Genomic DNA, 24523 nt, shown 5'->3' with positions numbered 1-24523 from the left:
TGCCCCTCCGTCCTGCCCCGGTCCTGCCCGCTGGCCACCGGCACATGCCCCTCCCAGCCCCGCCTCCCACACACCTCCCCTGTCACCCTGTCACTCCGCCCTCGGCAGGGTGGAGGACGCCTGCTTCCCTTCTGCAGTTTACACAGGCGGGAGGCCCTTCCCCGGAGGAAGGAGATAAAGACCAAAGTGTCACTTTTTTGAGGGGCACAAGGCTTTCGGGGGTTGATAGGTTTTCCATACTTTAATACTTCAGAAGCAGCCAAAGAAATTTAGTGTTTCGTTTTACAATGGTGTTGGAGAGCAGAGATAACGCACAGGGCTTGGTACTGCTTCACAGAACTGTATGGTCACGTTGTAGACCACATCCTGGCTCCTGGGCCTGCCTCACTGGACACAACACCCTCCCCGAAGTTTTGCCCCCCACTTCCAATTTGAGTCTTTTTTTAAGATTTATTATTTGTGCATACAGAACTGGGGTACAGGCCAGAAGTGCAGGGGCAGTGAGAGGATTCACCAGAAACAGTGGGGAGCAGAACAGGCAGATTGATGAAGCACACTGCTGAGGGGAGCAGCGGGCGGGTCAGGAGAGGTCTGCGCGCCATGTGGTCACCTCCGGGGCGGGGCATCGAACTCGCACTGAAACGGTTGCAGCCAGCTTGCAGTGCCGCTCCTAACCCGGTGCTCCACCAGGGAGGACCTGAGGTTTTATTTTACAGTGATATGATGTTGTTTTCCTGACGTGAGTTAGACCACCTGAAAGTCTCCAGAAAGGGAGGCTGGGCATGCCCAGCTCTGAAAGCCACAGTGTCCTGAAAGCAAGCAGGTGGACCCCGTGCTGTGACTGCCGCCGGGCAGGGCTGTGTGAGCTCCTCCTACATTCCGGATAGGGACCCTCCCCTGCGTGTGATTTGCTGATATTTTCCTCCCATTCGTCAGGTTGCCTTTTGGTTCGGAAACCAGTTTTCTGATCTGTGCAAAAGCCCACCTGTCTCCCTCCCTCCCTTCTCCCCTTTCAATCTCCTACCTTCTGCAGCCTCCCGAGTCTGCTAGGGACACAGAGCGAGGGAATGTGTTGACGTGAATAGGACTTTGCTTTGGTCCTTACCGTAAAAGGACTTCCAACCCAAGTCATAAAACGTTACCTGAGTTTTTCCAGTAACAGAACCGTACTGACAGCTACGTTGCAGGGACTGTTCCCCAAGTGCCAGCTAGAGGGCGGAGGGCGGTGTGTGGGCTCCTGTGGGGGCCTCTCGGCACCCTGGGGAGGTGGCACTGGGTCGCTGCCTTCATGTTACAGACGAAGGAAGGCGAGCCGCAGAGTTCAGGCAATACCCCGAGACTGCAGGGCGGGAAGTGGCAGGATTCAGATTCAGTAGCCCCAGAACCCCCAAGGCAGGGCAGTCCCTCCACCGGGAGCTCCTATGTAATAACTCAGTGGAAGGGAAATAAAATCAGATGCAACCAGGGCTGTTTCGGCAATAGCTGCCCGGAGCCTGAGAACTGCCGAGGCAGATGCTCCCTCCTTGGTCAAGCGTTCTCCGGCAGCTGGCCCTGAGCGGTGGGTGTGCAAACCACTCCTTCTTTGCGTGTTAGCACGTGCATGAAACAGGGAAGGAATGGTTGCGTGTTGATGAGCAGATTGGGCTGGGTAGGGGGTGCGGGGTGGGGTGCAGGTGGGGAATGAAGCATAGGCATAGGTTCAGGGAAGAGCGATTTGGGCTGAGGACTCACTGCCCACTGAGGAAGGCTGAGAGCAAGTTTAGGGGGGGACTTGGCTGGGTGCATTTGAGGAATGGTTCCTGCTCAGGTGGCCGGACAGAGGACCATGCTAGGGGCGTGCAGGCGCTTCGCCAGAGGTCCGGTGGTTGAGGCTTTGGTGGGCAAGAGAAGGAATTTGGCCTTCTTTGAGAGGCCGAGGGAGCCATGGGGAGTTCTAGAGCACTGTCTGGCTTTGGCTACTTCGTAAGTTCCCCGTGTTGTACTACCACCTCGCATCGTCCTGGCGCGATCTGAGAAAACTTCTGTGTTCAGCTACTTACTCTGTTCAGCAATTTTAAAAAATCCTGTTGTCTTTTGGTAAATAGAAGGAAAAAAAAGTTGTGTTCTGGACATGTCTCCAAGGACTGGAGAAGTGGAGACTTTGAGCGAAAAGCCCATGTGTACGTAGAAGAAAACACATTTAAAACGAGAACAGAGGGAACAATTACGCTGGGTGCTGAGACGTTTGCTCTGTATTGTGAGGTGCTAATACAAAGCTTCCTCCGTGTGCCCTAAGGTGCCACATGCTGAGACCTCGTGAGGTGGTCTTTAAAAAAAATCTATACTGCAGATAATGACTCATGTTGGCTCGTAGATGGAGTCCATTATCTCTCCATAATAGGATAGGTTCAATTCAAATATGATCAAGTTGTTAAATAGAAAATCAGAAAATGGGAGAAATGGGGGATTTTTTTGTGTGTGATCATTAAAACCCCAGGTCTAATAGGGAATTGTTCACCCTGTCAGGCTAATGATGTCCTCTAAAAGTGAGGAGGAAAGGGGAAATTTCATCAGATATGGAGAGAAATAATTAACTGCCTTTCTCCCTGTCTTGCCTTGCTCAAGGAAGCGGGCGTTCCAATTAGCAACTCGAGCACACGCGGGCCCTCTCGGTTCTGCATGGGGTTTGGGGAAAGGTGTCACCATGCTATTCCTGTAGAAACTCATCAGGCAGTAGAGTTGCCCTTAACACCAATTACGTCTATTTGTTAGAGCTTATTAAAATACTTCGCCTTCATAAGACACCTCGATACCGCTCTGGTAAGGGGAACAAACGTGGGTAGAAATGTGGTTATTTAGGGGGGTCTGGCCTTTGGCAGGTGACTGCTTAATTAGCGCAGCTTATGTGAACAGCGACTTTCCCCATCTGACTCGGTTTGTTGCTGCTATGGGTTCACTTAATGGGATGTAATTTAACCTTGATCTTATATTTTAATCCCCACCTCTTGGCCAGATTTAATGAGCAAACAAGCCATAAGAACAACAGAAATAAACTGAGGCACAAGAGAAGGAGCGCTTAGGCAATGTAACTAACGAGGAGGAGGCAGGGGGTTACCCGGGACCCTGTGCCTTTCAACTCCATGGCATTTGCCCCCAGAAATTGCCTCTCCTACATTTCTTAATAGCAGGGAATGGAGCCCCCCGGGGGCTCTGAGGAGCCTGAGAACTCGCCTTGGTGGCGCCTACTCTTTTCACACCGGACAAATGTTTTCCCTGCCCTCACGGACCTTCATGCAGCCATTCACTCAGAAAACACCGCTGGTCAGTCACACTGTGCCAGCCTCACTCGTCTGCCATGTCCACCAGCCACAGAGGGGCCGGAGGGACCCTTCCAAGGGCAAATTGGAGCACGCCATTCCCACAGTCCTTTAAAAGATGATGTTACTGTTGCTATTCCCGCAGCCTCCCGGAAACATGGGTTTTTCTGCCTCTGCGTCTTTATTTCTCCAGTGCTTCTATGATACTGCTCCATGTCCTTCGGGAAATAACATCTTTGTAGTAACACTTGAACTCAGGGGTTGCTAAACTCTTAGGCCAGGCGATACTCCCCTGCCTGGCATTTAGTGGTTCTCCACACCCCACCCCCTTGTTCTTCTTGCATACGTGTCCACGAGCATCTGTGTCCACGCAGGCAGCATCTCTGTCGTTCAGAGCACAGACACATTTGTCATCCAGCGTTGCTGTCCTCCTTGCCCATGCCCCTTCCACCTCCCACTCACTGTCCACATGGCCGTGGACACATGGATTCCGTTCTCGGAGCTCCCGCCTCCTCACCTGAAGCATGGATGCAAAACCTACCTCCTGTGGGTATTGCGAGGCTGGAATGAAGGAGGTAATGGAGACCCAGGGAGAGCTCAGCATGCCCTGACTGTTGTGGCTGCAGAGTTCCAGTCCTCATTTGTCCAGGAAACCTTAACTCTCTCCTCTTGTTTACACTCTAGTCTCTGCTTCCTCGTCGGTGGCCAGGAGCTTGTGATGCTTTCCAATCTTGTTTCTCTGTGTTATTCTTCCCAAATCGATTGCAAAAGTAAACTAGGACACAGAGCGTGTCCTGTGTCAACATAAGAGCCAGGCAGGGAGTAGAGAGTAGATGAGGAACCGGGAGGAGTGAGGACTCTGGCCAAGCTGAGGGCACATTTCATTCTGACCCGTCGCTGCCATGTGGGAATAAGAGCCCAGGGTTGCCACATCACAGCCTTTTCGAAAGAAGTCAGAGGCTAGATTCTTCAGAGAAATGTTCTGAATTTTAAAAGTTGGGCCAACGCTCTTTAGGCCAACCAAAGATGTGAAAGGTGTCTTCTTCAGATACATGGTCCCACCGGTCTGAGCATAAGCTGGTTTGGGGAACCCCTGAACTCACATCTATAGAGAAATAGTACTGAGAATGGCATTTAGGGTCTGGACTAAGCAAGGAGTAACCTATTCTCAGTCATAGCAAACCTGAAGCTCTAGGCAGTCTAAAAATCCTCATCTCTATGTGAAATCATTTTCCTCCAGGGAAACGCATTTGCAGTCCCCATTTACAATGTCCAGGGTGGACACACACCCAAGTAAACTGCTTCAAGACAGGGCTGTTGTTTTGTTCTCTGCTGTCGCTGTAATGTCTAGAACACTGTCACCCGATAAATATTGGTTGAATTAAAGACCCCCATGTCTTCATGCACCTGTTCATCATTAATCTGTTCTTTACATGCAAACAAGGACCATCTTGCTCACTGTGGAGTCCCCATGGGGAGTGATAAGAGATACATATTCATTGAATGAATATATGTCTCAGTTGTGTATTGATACACTGAGCACCTATTGTATGCCAAGGAAAATGCTGGACTTCCAGGACGTACAACTGAATCAGGCACTGTCCCAGCCTCAAGGAATTAGGTTGCCTGGAAAGGATGCATCAACGGTTTCTTGGAACACTTCTAAAAATTTTCAGGGGTTACTCAGTATCCCGCTTCCCAGAAGAGGGCGAGTGGGTGTGATGACCTGGAACTGCTCAGCACCGGCTTCTTCATTTATCTGAGCCTCCCTAGGGTTGTATTCATCCGTGGGGTTTGGATACGAAACGGCTGAGCTGATCTCCTTTCACCATGTCGGAGTGAGTCAAGGGAGTGCTGCCCTTTCAAGTGGCCACTTCGGGAGGCCGTGTCCTCATTCCACTTCAGTTACGACATCGCTAGGCCACTTCTTTGGCAAGTGCCCTCGGAGAACGTTAGAAGCCACTTGAGGACATTTATTTCATTGCTTTAGAATTGTGCCTTAATTTTAACCCCTCTCCCCGAAAAGTGTTTGGGAGACAAGGGTTATGCCAGTTTCTTGATCCCTCCAAGTGGGTTTTAAATGCTGTTTCCTAAAATCCAATTGGTGATCAAAGGAGAACTATTTCCTGGGGGCGATTTATTGAACTGGAGCTCTGAAGGCATCAGGCCCAAAGAGAAGTCCCCAAATAGTTATGTGTCCCCAAATATTTATGTGCCCCCAGTGAGTTGGTGGCAAAAGAGATGCCTCTGTTCTGGTATTCCCACTCTGTCTCTGGTGAAGCCTTTCACCCCCCACACCTCTGGCCTGTACCCCAGTTCTTGTATGCATAAATAAATAAATCCTTTTAAAAAAAAAAAGAGGGAAAATGGCATTCGTGTCTAGTTTCCTTTACATGCCCAATATCTAGCATAGGTTCCAGACAAATAGGCCAGAGCCCAAAAAATGTTTGTGGAGGGAGATGGATGATGAGGTCTGCTATCCCACGTGTCCCCAAACATCCTCAGGAGGTGATGGGCACCGCCTCCTAACAGAAACTGAGACCTGAGGTTACCAAACCCGCACGTAACAGGCTTGGATTGGAATTCCAGCCTAATGCCCCTACTCTGAACCCCTAAGCAGCATAGAATTTAAGGACTCTACAGCAGCAGAGGAGAAGGTGAGCCAAAAGAAGAGGTTCTGTCCCTCCTGCGGTGGTAAAACCTCCCTGGGTCAGCTGATAGTGAGTGTCCCTCTGTCTCACCTCCCCGTGGGCATTTGTCTCCCCCAGCTTCACCACTGTACTGCTCGTGTTTGCCAAGATGCTCCAACATTTCAACACCTATTAGAAAGGACCACCCAAGCACACGTGGGGTCCACAGCCTGGCTGTGTGGAGACACAGACTCGTTTCTGCAGCTGGAGGGAGCCTGGTCTACCTGGGATGTGCATCCAGGCACAGCACGGGTGGGAAACATGGCCTGAGGTCACACAGAAAGGGCCAGAAGTCTGCAGCTGCCAAGCAGCTAACTCTTGAGCATGAGCATGGGCGCTGCTGTGTCTTCCTGAGCCTCAGTTTACCCCTCTGTAGGAAGGTTCTTCCCAAGGGCTCCCAAGAGCAGCCCCTTCCTGTGCAGGGTTGCTCACTGGCCTCTGTTCCCTAGGCTGGAGGAGAACTACGAGATCGCGGAGGGAGTGTGCATCCCTCGCAGTGCCCTGTACATGCACTACCTGGACTTCTGCGAGAGGAACGACACCCAGCCCGTCAACGCGGCCAGCTTTGGGAAGGTGAGTCCGGCCCTGCAGGCTTTCTGCTCTCCTTCCTCTCTCTGAGGGAAGTTCTACGCGGTCCTCAGACATCTCGAAACAGCGGGATTGTCTTTGGGTGAGGTGGTCAGGGCACATACTGAGCTGGTGTGTACTCTGGTAACTTTGCTGCAATCCTTCTGTAGACTTTATAAACAACACCGAGCCCAATACCAAAGCAAAGTGATGCCAAAGTATGAAAGATTTTGAATCATCCTGGCACGTCACAAAGCAAGACGTGAATGTCTAATTTGAATTTCCTTTGGTTTTAATTTGCAGCGGGTAACTTCCTTTTTCTCTAAGAGGTAACTGTTCAGGTCGCAAGTGTGTTTCGTGTGTCAGGGAGCCCCGCACGGGGATGTGGAAGCCGGGAGAAGCTGGGCCGTGAGAACGTGCCCTTAGCTGGGGGCCGTGGGCTGCAGGATCATATCGGGCCTGACTGTTCTCTGTCCACCCTGGATGTATCCACACTCCGGTCGCCGTCTACACAAAGGTGTTATAACGGGTCGCTCGTTATTTACTAGGCTAAGGAGAGCTGTTGGAGTACTCTGTAGGACTAACCATTTGTTGATCTGAAAAATAAAAATTCCCCAAACATTCAACTTAGTTTGAATCAAAACATTTAAGTTCTTATGACTTCTGTTAGCATCTTTGTCCTCTGTCGTTTTTAAAGTTTAGTTTTAGTTTTTTGGAGATCCTTATCTGTTTTCCTGCCCTCAGGTGCGGTTACCACCAAAGCATCCGTGGGCCTCCCGGCATTCCACTGTGCTTGCCTGTCTCCCGCCCTCTACTCTCCCTCTTCCTCTTGCTATATTTTCCCTCCTGAGTGTCGCAGATCGAGGGGCAGTGTTACAGTTTGTCTTTGGTACTTTGTTTTGGTTTCCCTATACCCACATGTAAGTGAAACCATGAGTACTTCTCTTCCTCCTTCCGGCTTATTTCACTCAGAATAATCCCTTCCAGTTCCATCCATGTCGTCGAAATGGTGGGTGTTTATCTTTTTTGATCGCTGAGTAGTATTCCTTTGTGGATATATATCACATCTTGGTCTCCTCATCTGTTCTGGGACAATCGCATCTTAGCTGTTGTTAATAGTGTAAACACAGGAGTACATGTTTCCTTCCAAATTTGTGTTTGTCTGCTCTCCATGTAATTCTTACTGCACCTGCTAAAACAAACAAACAAACAAAAAAAAAAACGCAAAAAACAAAAAACAAAAAAAACCAGGGCAGCCTGCTTTTCACTGCTGCTGCTTGCCAGTTTTGTGAGTGCATCATAGCAAGAACCAAAATGGTGGAAAGAGAGAGGTCCGTGGATACGCTTCGGGAATTCCCTGTGCAGACCCCCCACAGGTAAATTATCAGCAGGAAAACAAGACAAAGAGCAGTGTCAGACCTGCACCAGCCTCCCGGAGTCTAAAACAGAGCGGCTGAGAATTGGGTCCGCAGGCAGATGCTCCTGCTGGAACTTTGGTAGGGAAGATGTTGGTGTGATGTATTAGCTCTCTCTCCAAAGTGAAAAGAGATTTGTTAAAAGTCAGCGAACAACCTCCTTCTTTGCTCCATGTACCCCTTCCTGTTGTCCGTCTGAGCTGGCAGAAGCAGGCTGTGTGTGGGTGCTGGATCAGGTGTGGAGACCTAGTGGCTCCTGGTCTGGGGAGGGGGTCTCAGAGCCCCGCCACAGGCGGGAGAAGGAAGCACACAACGGGGGGTGACCAGCCAAGCTTCCCTACTCTCCTGGACACCACTTTCCCTCCGAGCCTCAGCCCTCTGCTGTGGAGTGGGGTCTAGCCCCTCCCTCACCGGGGGAGTGGTGGTGTCGGGAGCCTCGTGCTTTCATGCAGGGCGTGGATGCTGGGCGCTTGGGCTCACTCCCTGGTCCGGCAGCTGAGACATGCAGCCACGCCCACCGCGTGCCAGGATGACTGCTGTTGCAAATTCTTTAGGAGCTGTTTGTGCACAGATACAAACAGCCACTTGTCAGCTTCATGTGCTTAAAGAAAAACAAACAAAACCCCTTATCTTTTCTAGGAATTCAGATTTGTCCATGGAAGACACTTCTATGTTTTTCAAATACCTCTGTAACCCTGTCATCAGCGGGGGTCTGCCGTGACCTCATCGTGATCTAGAAACTGATTTAGCTCTGCCCTCCGTCTGCTTCCCCAGTGGCATTCCCTTCCTAACTCCCCAGCCTCCCCCAAGATCTCAGCCAACCCCCGAAACCCGGGTGCTTGCATTTGCAGGGTCACCTCGCATATTTCCTCTTCCTCCCACGGGGCCCACCCCGACCCCCCCAACCCGCGCTGCTCAGCGTGGTAGGCCAGACGAGGCAGTTAAACTGAAGCAAAATGCAAAACTCAACGCAGCTTTGTCAGCCCCATTTCAGTGCTCCGTAGTCACACATGGCTTAAGGTTTCCCTGCCGGACAGTGCGGATGGAACTTTCCCATCATCCCAGAACATTCTAGTGGACAGCGCTGTCCTGAATTGTCCTGAGCCGGAGGGAGCTCAGTGCCCTCTACGCTTTGCACCAGGCAGGCCAGAAGGCACCCGTGACCCGGCAGGCAGAGGCTTGGGTCAGGCCCACACGGTGCAGTCTGCGGAACAGACACCCTCATTTCAAAATTCTTTTCCAACCTTTTGGAGGCTCCTCCCCCTGCCAGATCCCCACAGCCCGCCCCAGCCCTTCCTACTCAACTTGCTTTTATCCTCGGGACCTCCCCCTCCACCTGTCCTCACTCCTTTCTGCACCTTCTGGGGGCTCCCTGCACCCATCCTCACTCCTGCTGACATCTGTACCCACAGCTCTCTTTGCCCCAAGTGGCCTTTCAGAATATTTCCCTCAATATAATTTTCCTCTCTAAGACGTACCTGCTGCTTCCAAAATAGCCATTTAAAATAAATAAAAGCATCCAAACTCTCTCTCCTCGCCAGCCCCAGAGGAGGGAATATTCTAGCGGCGTTGAAAGCACAACATGCAGCATGCGGGCGCTCCGTCCAGCCACGGCACCATCCGTTTCAAAAGCGCCGGGCATCTGGGCCGTCCGACCTGCACAGCACGGAAGGTGCCGCTGAGGCTTCCACACTGAGCTTGCTGAATTGAAATCCTAGACACATTTGCCCTTCCCAGGGGTTCCCAGCATGCTGCAGCTGCCGTCTCCTCCAGAGAAAGGGCCTGGTTGTTCTGGAAAACCTTGGAGTGCAGTCATGGACAGTCTTCCTTTGAGCAGATCCTTTCACACTTATGATTCATCTGTGAACTTTTAACTCAGAGCAGGCCAGCCTTAATATTTTGGCCTCGTTTCCTGAAACAGTTAGATGGCCGATCATCTCCTGACGCAGCTTGCCCAGGCTGGACAGTAGTGACACGCACATCAGCAGTGAGGCCCCCTCCCTGCCCCCCGGGTTCCGGGCTGGAGGATGGTTCTCCCTGAAGTGGGTGGCAGCCGTGCTCTGCTGCATGATGGAGCTGAAATAGAAACGCTTCTCAACACCGTGGCCAGGTTCCATGAGCACCAGCTTCCGGCAGTGTACGGACTCTGGGTCCCGGGATTCACGTAGGAATTGCAGAGAAAGTTGGAGACTGTAGCGGGACTGGCCTCATGCTGGCTTTTAGGCTGGCTCAGGTAGGGAAGAGTCATCCAGCTGGGAGCCCATTGGCTTTTCTGAGCTCCAGTTCCCTACCTTAGACCTGAGTGAGCCCTCTAGGAGCATGAGGGATGGGATTGTGGAGGGTTTTTTAAAGCGGCCGAGTGCCTACTCAAAGAAGCAATCACTGCTACCTAAAGTCAGCCCCATTTAACCTGTCTCCTCTATGTCCTTGCCATGCCTACTTTTATTTTATAGTACTTATCTGAACACATATATGACACAGTGAAATATTTTACATGTATATAATTACATATGAGGTAATATAGAAACACAACACATTATGATAAATGTGTGTGTACTGTGTGCACGCGTGTGAATGCATGTATAAAGCATGTGTTTGCTGCCTCCTCTGGAATGGAAGCTCCACGAGGACGTCCATGTTTACTCTGCACCCCAGCTTCCAGAATACGGCCTGGCCCATAATGGGCCCTCAGATATTTGTTGAAGATGGAATGACTTATATTACTAGTATTTGCAGGGGTCATTTTGCGCATGTGAATTCGGCCTTCATGACAACCCCGTGAAACCGGCACTGTAGCCGTTTCCCGTGAGCCCACTTGCTGAGCGGGGCTAACGTGTTACGGCATCCGTGGACGCTGCGTGTTTTCACGTACTTGGGCCAGTGTCGCCTTCAAAGTCTGCTGCCCTCTGCCTGAGGTGCGGGGACCCCCACAGCCTGCCACCATGAGTGGGCGGCCATCACGTTGGGCGCGGCTGGATGCTTAACTTCAGCCTCAGCTATCAGAAAGCCCCATTCTGTCCCATTTAAGTTAATTTCAACCTCACATCAGCGCCAGGGTCTCTCCCTCCCAGTGGCTCAGAATTTGCTCCGTGATGAGGGTGGGGCCGGCTCTCCCTCCCTCCCTACCTGCCTCTTCCTGGCTGGGGGAGGATGGCAGATAGAGGAACGGCGCAAGAATCCTTTTGGTCAGCTGGTGCACTTTGAGGGCCCCTCCAGCTGTAGCTGCCCTCTGCGAGGATCTGCACCCATCTGCTCCCGGGGCAAGTATGCTCCTGAACCCACATACTTGTCCATCGCAGCGACATTGAATGTGTTCTTTGGAGGTGGGGGTGTGACTACAGTTCTTTTCTTGTGATGCAAACTCTTGAGCTCTATCCACTTGGCCACTGTGAGATCTACAGAACCTGTGGTCAGTGCTCCACACACGCCACTCCTTCGTAGGAGATTTGTACCTTCACCATTGCATCTCCATGATGCCTTTCAAGTGTCCCCAACTGCGAAAGGGGACCCAGGACCTACAAAGGCAAAGGGTGGAGCCTCCAGTCAAGAGCCCCCAGGAAGCAGCTCAGTAGTGCAGTGGGACCGCTCAAGCCAGTGTGGGTGCCTGGATGTACAGTCAGCGATTTGCTGGATTAGCCAGGAAGAGGCCACTCTCAGCAGGCGGGCACTGGACGCTGAGCTGGCATGTGACCGGAGGCTGTGGAGAGGCCTTACCCTCACCAACATCCCTCCCCCGAGGCTTCCTGATGTCTCAGCCTCCTCGATTCCTTTCACTTGAGCCGTAAAAACGCGACTAGGACTAGAACGTGGTGGGATAATCCGGTCGTACATATCAGCTACTCAGTATAAACGAGTTTAATCTATTAATGGGACTTAGAGACCTGCTGCTTCCCAGGTGAGGAGATTAAGAACCAGAGAGACTGAGGTCACACTTAGTGCCTGGTGGGCCTGCTGGGCTGGAGGGGAGTCTGGATGCAGCTGTGGGCCAGGCACACGGGAGGGACAGAGGTAGGGAGCTTGCAGGAGGGGAGCTGGGGTATCGGATGTGCAGACTGACTTATTCATATCCTGCCTCCCTCCCCACCCCACCCCCGCCCCCACTGGACCCCAGGCCATCAGCAGTTTGGGGCTGTGGGTGGCTCCTCCTCCAGTATTTGGCTCCTTCCTCCTGCCGGGCCATGCTTGGACAACGCAAAGAAATGCCAAGTGTGTCCTGGGCTTGCAGTCGCTGCCAGTGCCTGGGACGGAGACCAGGAGAGACGGTTTCCGCCCTCTTCCTGCCAGTCCTCACGGGTGTCTGCCCTGCCTCCACGCACAGCCCCTTCCTGAGCTGGAGTCAGGCCCTGAGCAGCCAAGGCAGACCCAGCAGAAGGCGGAGGTGTTCTCCAGTCAGCACGGGGAACAGTTTTAAAGGGGAAAAAAATTAGGATATCCCTTCTACTTCAAATTCTCTCCTGGATTTTACTTAACCCTTAGTTATTGCTGGGGAGCGTCGCGGTCGAGTGCCTGATTCCACCCCAGTTCCCACACTCCGCCTCAGGGGCCTGCAGCGACACGCACTGTTCAGCTCAGAAATCATCTTGCTTGGGTGTGCACCCCGTCCCCACCACCGCCAGCCCCGGGAGCGTGGCCGACCTAACAGGCCTCCACCTCCTCTTCTGTAACATGGGATGATGACAGCAGCCACTTGCAGAATTTTGAGGCCATGTTAAAAGAGCTTCCTTAGCACAGTGCCTGGTAAATAGGAACTCAGTGCAGGTTATTTGTGGTTGTTTCTGTTGATCGTAGCAACGTTTTATGACTTGAACACACCCTGTTTTTCGTCCTGCTTCACCAACATATCAGTGTTCAGCCCTTCTAACTGTTCTTCCTTCTGAACAATTTTGAGAACAATTGTTCTAAAAATTTCCTAACACACGCTGCCGCCACCACCCTCACCCTCTCTTATTATCATCTTCGGAATAATTCCATTTTTGATTTCACCTGCATCTTATGTAACGCTTGTCGCGCTCGCTGGAGAGCGGGTGGTGGCTGTCTCCTGACCCGCGCACGTGACTGCTCCGGGCGGCCTAGGACGAGGCTGGGCTGACGTGGGGGCTTCAGACTTGGTGAAATTGCCCATCCCGGTCACCCGCCACAGCCCGAGGGACAGCAGATTAACCTTTATGACTTTGGCGGTTTTCAGAGAACCCTTCAAGTCACACACATGATTTGAAATCCACTTCAATCTCATTACACTAGATGGGAGCTTTCTGTTCTTGCTGAAATTTTTCTGGGGGAATTTCCTGTGGACCTGGCAGCATCCTATGCCCCTACTTGCCAGCGCCAGGCACCCAGGAGGTGGTACCAAAAAAAAAAAAAAAAAAAAAGATTGAATAGACAGAATTACATCAGCATAATAAAATTACTTTGACAAATACCCATTTCAAGATGGGAGCATAGAAATCGGGTGTTTAAAAAGCCTTATTCATATACTAAGCTCAGTGTTTTTCTGAAAAGGGGGTTAGATTTATGGTTAAAACAAAACACAGGTTTCCCACTTTTCGGGATTAGAGTTTCCGGGATTAGAATCCCTCTAACCAGCCTCTTTCCCTAATCATTTCTCTCTCTTGCTCAAAAAGTGATTTTTTTTTTTTTGAGAAGATCCAAGGCTTTTCTACATTGTTACAAAATGGTAATTTGTCTTTGTACTCAATTTCTTACATTTTTGCTATTTGAAATACCTCTGTTCTTTTCCCACACCCAAATGATCTCTGAAATAAGACTCCCAGGTCTTCTCTTACATATTTGTTTGTTTTGTTTGAGGTAACGTGGATTTTCAGTGTTGTTTGCAAAGCCAGGTCTTAGCTTAAAAGCGTGTTAAGTATATCCGAGGCTTCAGACTCGTGCGAGTTTACCGCCCTCCGAGGGGAGCAGATGCATTCTGACTCCACCATACTGGAACTTTTAAAATGAGCTCTTGGTGGCCAACCTTAGCCCGCTGAAGGCAGGTTGAGGTTTTGGAAACAGCCGAAGCCTTTCACAGAGTCATTCCTGAAGACTAAGGTTGGGGTGGAGGCCATATGCAGGGTCAAAATTAAACCGCCCATCCGCCCCGTCGGAGAGTGTGAGACCGAGCGCCTTCCATGTGTTCTGGAGGTTTCTCCTGGGGCAGCACCTGAACCCTCCTTCAGGGCATGAGCCCAGCTAGCTGACACAGGGGACCCCCTCCCGCAATTCTGCTTCTTCCACTGAGAAGTCAGTCAGTCCAAGCCACCTCGAGTTCCCTTGGGTCTGTTTCTCCTCTGTGACATGAGGTTTTTGTAGGAGAAGATTTATTTATTTTTACTGTTTGTTTTGAGGTAACAGTGATTTACAAAGTTGCAGGTGATTTGGGGGTACATCTTCAGGTGTATGTTGAGGCTCTATGTACACCACGGAGCACCCATATTCCCACACCGTAGACAGCTAGACCCTGTACTCTTGTGCCCTGCCCCACAGCACCCCACAGCACCCCACAGCACCCTCTGGTAGCTTCAGTTCTACAGTTACATTTCCACATTTTGGTTTAGTTTTCTAGCCCTTTGTTTTGTTCCTCTGTATTCCACGTAGGTGTAAAATCATTTGTTATTTGTCTTTCTAGTCAAAAATTTAATATTGAGTGTAAAATACCTTGTCAAAGTGCCTGGTGCCTTGAGGACGCTTAGTGAGTGCCTGTTCATCTTCTCTTTCCCCTATTTATTTGTTTAAGATTTATTTGTTTTTGCGTAGAAGAGATGGGGTGTAGGCCAGAGGTGCAAGGTGTCTCTCCCCACCAGAGACAGAGGGGAGAGCAGAACAGGCAGATCGACGAAGTACACTGCTGAGGGGAGCAGCAGGCGGGTCAGGAGAGGTCTGCCGCGCCATGTGGTCACCTCTGGGGCAGGCGGGAATCGAACTCATGCGGAAGTGGCTTTAGCTTCTCAGTGCTGTGCCTCAACCCGCTGCGCCACCAGGGAGGGCCCTCTCTTTCCCTTTTTTATCTTAAAGGAACGCATCGGTTAGAATACCCCATTTCAGAACCACTCACCAAAAAGTCACTCATCAAACAATGTCTTAAAAAACTGTACTGGCCCTTCCTGGTGGTGCAGCGGGTTGAAGCCCAGCTCTGTAAGCTGCCACAGCTGCTTCAGTGCAAGTTAGATCCCGGCCCTGGAGGTGACCCACATGGTGCAGCAGACCTCTCCTGTCTCCCAGCTGCTCCCCTCAGCAGTGGACTTCATAGAGCTGCTTGTTCTGCTCTCTACTCTGTCTCTGGTGAATCCTCTCACAGCCCCTGCACCTCTGGCTTGTACCCCAGGTCTGTGTGCAAAATAAATAAATAAATAAATCTTTAAAAAACAAAAACAAACAACAAAAAACTGTACCCAGAAAACCCTGTCACAGTAGCCCAAATAGGCAGCCCAGAGTGGAATAGGCAGCTGAGTTTCCTTCAACCCAGAGTGGAATGTTGACCCAAGAGAAGAGCCTGACCACCACCTAAGAAAGAATCACAACAGCTCAGAGCAAGGCATTCTCCAGAGCGTCTCCACTTCCCGCCCCCAGCCCCCTCCGTCCCCAGCCCTGTCTGCCCAGGCTGAAAGAGAGAAGGTGGGATTCCCGAGTAATTAAAGGGAATTTGGAAGGCCGGGATGCTGCGAATGTTAGCTCAGTAGCTAGAACAGCATGTGGTGTTCTTTAGGCAGGCTTCATTGAATCCATACAAAAAAAGAAAGAGGGGCTGCCTGCCCGTCTGCTCATTTATCAAACAGGGAAGCTCAACTTTCACAGCTCCACAAAAGTGTTTTACTGTTTGCTGAGTCTTGCTCCAGAAATTAAAAGCTGAACAGCCTTAGCAGGGCTGAACCGACCCTACATTTTGAGACTCAAACTAGATTGTGCGGGGCTTTCAGATGCAGGGGCCAGTGGTTATTTGGTGAAAGGAGAGAGAAGAATAATTTGTAATTTGCAGCCCATAAGAAACACTTTAAAAAAAAAAAGAAAGCAAACCCCTTCCCACTGGTTTTTGTTGTGGCTGGGAGGAGGAGGTGCTATCTGCAACAGCCCTTTCTTTGCTCAGAGTGGGAAAAGGCTTGACCTCCTCTCTGCAGAATGTGAGGTGGGGAGGCAACCCGCGCCCCTCCCCCAGCCCCAGCTCTTAAGAACCTTCCTTTCCTCTCAGTTCTTTATTTGAAATCACCTCTCTCTCTCTCTCCCCTCCTCTTTCTCTTGGAGGTGGAGTGCATTTGGCCATCAAATAATTTTAGGTAAAACGCATTTTGCAGATAGAAGTAAGATACTCTAAAAGGATTGCTCGCTGGACCATGATAGGCCCCCAGAACAGAAAGCTGAGTTCGGTGGGCGGCTCTGGAAAATGCATTAAAGGATCCAGGTGTGAGGTGCTGACCCTCATCAGGGAAGAGCATGCTGGGGGGAGGATGATGACAAGCTGGAACCCACCTCCCGAGCAGGGCACCCCTCTCCTCCCTCCAGCCAATGAAAGCCTATGGGTGTGGAGGTCTTTCCTCCACCCTACCCCACCTGTAGACTTCTCCTGCCCCGGCTGAGAGCCCGGGGTGTCTACCCGCTAACTCCTCTGATTTGTGACCAGTCTGAGATACACTAAGTGTGAAGATGCTCATTTTATAGATGAAGAAGCCGGGTGCTCCAGAGGACCGAGAAGAAGGTCCATTTGGCTCTTCAACTTAGCAGGTTTTAAAAGTGCTAATACCCTTCAATGTGGAAAGCACCGTGACGAGTTTTCAGGCCCTTGAACTGTTCCTCCCCGCTCTAATCAAGAAGCTCCACGCTGGCGGGGAGGAACGATTAGAAGGGGAGACCCCTGCCCACAATATTAGTGATAAAAGTAAAAATCATCCTGCACAGGGGTTGCTTACAGCATTCTCTGCATGAGCACTGCACGGGAACACCTTCAGTGGCCAGGAAAAGAGCAATTCGCTCGTTCCACCTTTGGTTTGTTCCATCAGTGAGTAATGCGTGGAGCCATGTGTCTGCTGTCCGGGCTCTGCACGGCACTCAGTGGTCTCCCCGCTAACACCTTGCCCCCACGGTCAGTTCTCCACACAGCAACCAGAGTGGTTCTTTCGAAAGGCAAGCCAGATCTTGTTCCCCATCTTCTGAGCCCCCGCCGCCATCTTCTACAACTCTCCTGAGCACTCCCTCTGTTCCAGAAACACATCCAGTAAGTCCTCACCCCAGGGCCTTTGCACTTGCTGTCCCGCTGCTTGCAGCTTTCTCTTCCCAGATATTCCCAGGATTCACTCCGCCAGCTCATTCGGTCATCACTCCAATGCCTCACTATCCTTCATACCCACACACTGCCCCCTACTTTATACTCTACTCTGCCTTTTTTTTTTTTTCTGTTCCTCTCTGCAGCCGTATCTGGTATACGCAATACTGACTTTTCCAATTTGTTTATTTTTGGCCTTTCCCCACTAGAATGTTAGTTTCCTAAGCAAAGACTGTTTTGTGTTTTGCTCGGCAGTGTACAGCTCTGTGCCGTGAAAATGTCTGGGCTCTGGAAGTGCTGGCTGTTGAATGAATCCAAGCCACAGTTACTGGGACACAACCTCTCAGATTGGGGCGGGGAAGGGAAAGAGAATAAGGCTGTGATCCAGTGCATTTACAGTCCTAGAGGACTACGCAAGGCCAATGGCCAGGTATCACGGCTCTACAGACCCAGACCTGTGGTCACTGAACCAGACAAGTAGTCCAAGATCAGTTTCTGGGGGAAACAAGATGCCAGCAAATGTTGGAAGGCTGAGTAGACATGAGGCAGACAAAATGCATAGGGAGAGGGTTCCACAGAATGAGAACAGCCCAAAGGAAAGACCAGAGAGAAAGAGAACACAGTATGTGCCTGGGACTGGAGGAGGAGGGAGAGGAGAGCTGGATTGAAGGTCGATCTCTCAGCACTTGGTGGGTGTGGACTTTGTCCAGAGGCTTCATGGGAAGGGTTGTGATGGAGCGGGGCTGGATGCCGGGGTGATGAGGAACCTAGCAATCCAGACGTGAGATCACAGCCCTGGGCAGGTGGAGGTGAGCAGTGTGGGGAGAATGAGGATATGTCAGGATGGAGGAAGGATGGAGCCTGGTCACAGGTCGGAAGTGCCAGGCACACGAATGGCTGGGAGAAGGGGCAGCCCCGACCTGGTCAGGGAACCAGGGCCTGCTCTGTGGGGGAGTGCTGTGCCTGCTGGGCCGGTGGGTTTGAGGGTGCACGTGGTGAGGAGGCCAAGAGAACAGCAGGTAGAAGATGCGGGAGCCCGGAAGCTGGGGAGCAACATCCAGGAGTCTGATTAGGATGGGGCATGGACTCCTTGAAGAAACTGAAAAGATGGAAGCCAAGCTTGGAGTGCAGTGTGATTCCTGAGCTCCAGGAAGGAGCCACTGCTGAGTCAGCTGTCCGTGGAGAATTGTCAGAGGCCTCTGAGTAGGCAGGTGATGATCTAGATTGTTCCCTCAGTAAATCCACTTGGGCGCCTCAGTTGTCCACGGGCTGACTTTCGCTTGGTGATTCGTATTTTTATCGCACAGAAGTCTGTAACGCAGTTTCCACTTGACTGCATGCAAGTAATTTTAATCAGAGGTCTGAGCTGCCTCCGGATATGGGGTCCTCTCGTCTGTCTCCCACTTCCTTTAGCATTTTTTTAGGCGTGGAGTGCTCAGAACCTGTGGGTAGCAGAGGCCACTGCAACACTTCCAAGTGTGTCCAAGCAAAGGGATCCAAGCGTGATCTTCCTTAAAGATACAAGGAGTCAAGAAATCACTGTATTCTTCAACATACTTAACCTGGAGGGATATGACATAAAAGAAATGAAGCTTGCTGTTACAGGAAGGACTGAGAGACTCTGGGAGCATTTTCATTCACCCAGAGTCAATGGCGAGAAGCAGCCAGTGTTCTCAACAAGGAAGCAACATGTTTATATTTCTTCTTTTTTTTTTACACTGCTGAGGGGAGCAGCGGGCGGGACAGGAGAGGTCTGCCACACCCTGTGGGTCACCCCCGTGGCAAGGGATTGAACCCATGCTGCAATGGCTGCAGACAGCTTCACAGTGCTGAGCTCCAACCTGCTGCACCACCAGGAAGGGCCGGAAATGTTTATATTTCTGATATTTCATCTTAGAAAGTAGGAGCTTTCTAGACTCCTGGGGTGGCAAGCTCGGAGGTTGTGTCTGGGGTTGGACGGAAGCACACGGTGGCCAGGGGCTGGAGAGAAGGGGCTGCATTCATGGATGCCGTGGGGGAATCAGCAACAACACATCAGGGGTGTGCAGTGTTGGGAGGGCGGTGGCGTCCCTGTGCCATGGGGCTGACTCTGTGTAGAGCAATGTATGGGTCCAGGGCATTCAAAAGGAGTAAGTATAACCCATCGGCTGTGGAGACAGTCGTGGGTTAAGCTGACCAGTGAACTCACCTCCCCCTTCTATGATGTGGTAGTTCCTCTAGCTCATCGTGCAAAGAACAACAAACACCCCGATTGTGCGTTTTATTGCCTCCTAGAGATAGAACACACCAGAAGGCTTGTCTTACTTCCCACTGGCTCCTTGGCATGTCTCTGGACCAGAGTCTGTGATGCCTGGGACCCAGGGCCCAGGGCCAGGACTGCTGTTTCCTCTGTGAACACTTATGTGGGACACCATTTGGAGAAACACTTGGAGAGATTTCAGAACTTTGTCCATTCCCTGAAATCAAGTAATAATGTGACTCAGCAACCCAAAAAAAGCCTAATGCTGTTCTTTTTTTTTTTTTAAATTATCTCCACATTGTTTGCAGGGAGTGAGGGGTGATTTACTTTTTTAAAAAGTGACAGAGAAACGGCCATTATAACAAGCAAGTGTCTTCTGTTGATGCTTGCTTCAAGATCATCTTGAACTTCCTTAGTCAATTGGGAGTATTTCTAACGGGAAAATCCTTTTCTATTTACAAAAAAAGTTGACTTTCTACATAAAAATGGCACTTGAAACCTTTTTAAGTTCATAAATCCCCACTTTTATTTTTCTGTGTTTCTTTTCCACTACTAAAGTATGCAACATAAGTTGTCTCCATAGTGCACGTGTAGGTAGTTGGAAGTCTGCTTCTCATTTAACGTCACCTCATAAGCACCTTCTGCGTTGTGACAGTTCTGTTACTGTTATTTTTTAAGGCCTGCGTAATATTCCCTTGCGTGTGTGCACACTAACTTATCCAGCCAAGTCCCCATCATTGGACATTTATGTGATTTCCAGTTTTCACTCTCATTAGTACCATTTTCCTTGCACATAGACTTTTCTTAGTTTAGGTCATTTCCTCAGATTCAGTAGATCCAAAAGTATGCCTGTTTGGTGGCCTTGATATATATATTATAAACATGATTTGGGAAAGCGTTGTACTAGTGAATGATGTCATCGGAAATCTGAGAGGATTTCGGCTTACCCTCCCCTGGCCAGGACTCAGTGCTACTGCCTTTGATAATGCCAACGAGGGCGCCTGAACCCGGCTACCTTGTCCTGGTGCCCATTAACTTGCACAGGAGAAATCCCCCAGACCAAAACCCAGGGTTGTCTGCTTTTCCTAGGCAGCTAGACTGTTTTTCTTTCAGATCCTGGGGTTCTTGGAACATTTTTGTGTTATCTTCTTTGCTTGGTGGGTAGGACACTCAGACCCCAAACCATCATCCATTTTTAGCCAATGTGGGGTGGCCCCCGGCCCTCTGCTCTGTCAGCGCCTTGATTCGGTACTGTGCCTTGTCAACAGCCGTCGCAGATCTTGGCTCCAAAATGAGCCATGTGATGAAAGTCTGGGGGATGAAAGGTTTAGGGGCCCCTGAACTTTGGTGTGGTCCCGGACTGTAAAACAGGGTGCTGTGCTGAGTCTGGCCGCCACCCCCAAGTCAGACTCCACCCTGAGCGCTGGATTTTCCTTGGGTCACGACTGGGGAGGGTCACAAAAGAAGAAGCAGTGTCCCTAGCTTTTAGGAGCTCGGGCTAAAGAGAGCAGGATAGGTCACCTCCAAAGTGCTGCCCTTGAAGGGCCCTGAGAAGTAGTGCATCGTTTTGTTCCAGACGTCACTGGGAGGGAACATTTGAGAAGCGCTTGTTACTGCCAGACGTGGCTCCCTGACGTGACCGAGGACTCTCACTAAGCAGCCCTGTGGGGGTGTCCCTCCCACCCACCTGCATGCTGCTTCTCCCCCGACGCTCCCGGCGGCCGGCCCCCTCACCCTCAGCCGCGGCCCGTCCTCACGCTGCCTGGCACAGATCCTCAGCTTCTCTCTAATGCGTCCACTTCTTTCCACCTGCTGATGCTAACTTAGCTGAGGCCCCCACCTTCCATCCCTTGATATAGGGGAGGACTACAGACCCCCAAGTCCTCACATATCAGAGGAGGGGAAGCTGAGGCGCAGAGCGCTTAAGTAATAGGTCCCAGTGCAAACAACACACAGGAGCACAGTACGTGTTTGTGGAACGAATGAGCGAATCCGGCAAGGAGAGCAGCAGTGTGATGGCCCTCCCCACCGCTGAGGAAGTCCTTGTCGCCCAAGCCCTGCCGGTGGGGAGTCAGCAGCAGCAGCTGTCCTGGGCCGGCGTACGAGTCTGCATTGGGAGGAAAGGGTCCCGGAAGGGTGACTCCCAGTAGGGGTCACAGGAGGCCTCCGGGCCAACGGTCGAAGGGAGACCTTGGCCCAGATGCCTGCATGTTGGAAGCAAATTTGCCAACTGGGGTGAAATGGCACCCTAGGCAGCCGGGGCCCGGTGGGGAGTAATCCTGGTGTGTTTCAGGAAAAACGAACACAGCTAAGACCCAACACCAGCGTGACTGTTCCCGACACTGGTGGGTGGGAGTGGGCGTCACAGGAGGCCACCAGGTACGAAGGGCCGAGAGTGGTTTGCGTTCCAGGGCGCTTGGTGAGCTTGAGGAGAGGCGACACTCTCTGAGGGTGGGAGCCCAGTGCCCAGGGCAGCCTGCCCCCCCACCCCCGCCTCCCCACTCTGGCTCTTTCCTACTTACGGGGCCCCGGTAGGTCATCATTCTGGGACTCCCGCTTCCCTCCCGCTCTCTTGGGCCCTGTTTGTAAAGCGCCCCCCTGTGCCCTTCCTGATGGGTAACCGACTCTTGTGTTGACTTGCAGATCATAAGGCAGCAGTTTCCTCAGTTAACCACCAGAAGACTCGGGACCCGAGGACAGTCCAAGTAAGCATGGCCACCTCCACGCCACCGCAGAGCTGGGCCAGACCCAGCCTCTCGCCTCGAGCATGCCCAGCCCAGGCCCAATGGGAGGCCTGTGCCCCCCGCCAGTGTCCCAGGGGCTTTGCACAGCTGGGCACCCCTGTCCCAGGACTCCTGAGAGAGGCCGTCCAGAAGCCTTCTGACCCAGCTGCTTTAAGGAATTTTGTGCACAATTTTGGGCCACGCTGCCTGTGGGTGCTTTTGCAAAACAGTCAGGGGCATCTTTTGAAGCAGTGCCTTGTGGTTTCCTGGACCATCTCCAGGTTACATGGATCATCTTGCTGAGCCAGCTCCCTGCTCCCGCAGGGGCCAGAGAAACAGCCGTATTAACCCCTGTGGGAGAGGACGGACAGGTCCGGTCACACCATTGCCCATGGTGCCTCATCCTGCTGGCGTTCCTGGGCCTGCCAGCCTACCAACACTAGCCTCACTCCCTGGGTGGGAAGAGGGTGCTAAGTGCAAGAACACGGGGTCATCTGTTCTGACACGTGAGACAGACAAAACGAAGCAATGGGATCGTGACGGCGAGAGTTCTGCTAGAAAATAACAAGATTGCGCGGGGAGCCTTGTTCGGGAAGGGCAGCCCCCGAAGGCCTCTCTGAGGAGGGCGAAGGATGTGTGCACACCTGTCTGTAGGTGGGGGCAGTAGGAAGGACACCTGCCTGAGCTAGGGCATGTCTACAATCTAGAATGACACACTAGTCTTGAAGGGTATATTGAAAAGTGTTGGGGGGGAACAGGTGTTCTGTGAAAAGGGGCTGGTGGTCCTGTTGGCTGGGCCAGTGTGAGGTAGTCCTTTGCTGCAGGACTTCTCAGAACCTTCACTATGCAGGTGAGTCCACTAGATGGTGCCTCATTACGCAGTGTTGCCCAGCGTCTGGCTGTGTGGAGCAGCAGGCCCCATGTAGTGACTTATAAAATGTTGGGCTTGAAAAACAAACAGCCACCCTGTTATAGGGCTGCCCTGCCTGTGTCTCTCCAGGGTGTTTTAAGGGCAGTTAGTCTCCGCCACTCCCCTCCCGCCTTCCCCATCCTGTCAAGTGAGGTAAAGAAAGTGGCGGATCAAGCTGGTGGGGGGGGGGGGGAGAAACGTTTTGATAAAGTCTTGGCAATGAGGAGACTAATTTATGTGTGGGAGGGACTCAGCAACTCTGGGGGCAGTTCCCAAGGAGACTCCCAGAAAACTTGTGAGCAAGGGGCATTTTGGAATCAATTTCTAGTGGTTTCCCAAGGTGACTAAAGAAGAAACATTCTAAACAAACATACGTCACTTATGATGAGAAAATCCGGGTTTTAGTCTAAGCACGAGGCTTTAGCCTTGGTAAAAGTAGAGCGTAGAAATGCCAGATTCTCCCTTACGGGCTGGCTGGCATGTGGGGTGCTTGGCACACAGTAGGCAGTGCCAGTGGCCCGCAGATGAGAGGGTGGTGGGAAGAACGTAAGTGGTGGCAATAGATTCTTTTTCTGCACCACGTGGTCTTTGGAGAGTCACTGGCTCTAATACGATTACTTCCCGTTTCTCTCTAAGCTGGAAGAGTAGAAACAGATGACAGTCAGGCAAAGAGAGGGAGTGAGGTGGTGAATGTGGACCAGAAAGATTTCTCACATTTCCTAGAAGTGAGAGCCTGTTTTTGTTCTTTCTTTTTTTTTTTCTTTACCTAGCGCTTGACAAATTGGGCAGTATAGTCCTTTAAAATCCGGTGTGCTCAATCTCATTGTCTCCCCAAGGGGGGTCAGACCTCCCACCAGTCACACAGGAATGAGCAGCTCTGGTCTCCAACCTGAGAAACACCCCTTGGTGTATTCACCTTGACAGAATAAACTCCAGGGCTTGGTGGACACACGTCCACAGGCCCACAGGGCTGAAGTAGAAGCACCCTAAGTGATGTGTAGGGTCACTGTCGTTGCTGCTTTTGACAACCTTCACTGAAAAGCAAAAGTGGCTTGATTGGGAAATGTTACAGTTTGCCTTTAGGAGACTGTAAGGTGGACTTGGTAAAGTGAAGGAGGCGGGTCATAACTGCCTCCCCACCTCAGACCGCTCCTGGGCCCGGAACCAACCCCCTCCCCCTGCTGAAGGAGGGCCTCGGAGCCAAAGAGGCAGTTATGACAGTTGAGGAGTAGAAGGCACAGAAGACAGATATCAGCTCGACACAAAGAGGAACTTTCTGAGAACTGATACCTATCCCGACTTAAAATGAGCTGGGCTGCCTTCGGAGGGTCTGAGTTCTTCGTCCCTGGAGGCGTCCAGATAGAGGCAGCTTGCCCACTGAGCAGAAGTATCACAGAATGGTATCAGCAGCTGAAGGGTGGGAGGGGGAGGCTGTG

At 51.4% G+C, this 24523-nt stretch overlaps 1 protein-coding gene across 2 annotated transcripts in view; it reads left to right on the top strand.

Annotated features, from left to right (window-relative positions):
* RFX4 (regulatory factor X, 4 (influences HLA class II expression)) overlaps nucleotides 1–24523 on the top strand; it is a 116030-nt gene that overhangs the window by 39355 nt on the left and 52152 nt on the right. The window contains exons 4-5 of one of the 2 annotated variants that reach the window (XM_004675723.1): nucleotides 6436–6559; nucleotides 22098–22159. In XM_004675723.1, coding sequence (XP_004675780.1) covers nucleotides 6436–6559; nucleotides 22098–22159 — 186 coding nt within the window. Of the gene's footprint in view, nucleotides 1–6435; nucleotides 6560–22097; nucleotides 22160–24293; nucleotides 24488–24523 lie in introns of those variants that run through there. The other variant, XM_004675724.1, reaches the window with a different exon arrangement.

This window comes from Condylura cristata, unplaced genomic scaffold, assembly GCF_000260355.1.
Source record: "Condylura cristata isolate star-nosed mole 26May11 unplaced genomic scaffold, ConCri1.0 scaffold00004, whole genome shotgun sequence".
Classification (NCBI taxonomy): Eukaryota; Metazoa; Chordata; class Mammalia; order Eulipotyphla; family Talpidae; genus Condylura; species Condylura cristata.
This window is presented reverse-complemented; position numbering and strand designations above follow the sequence as displayed.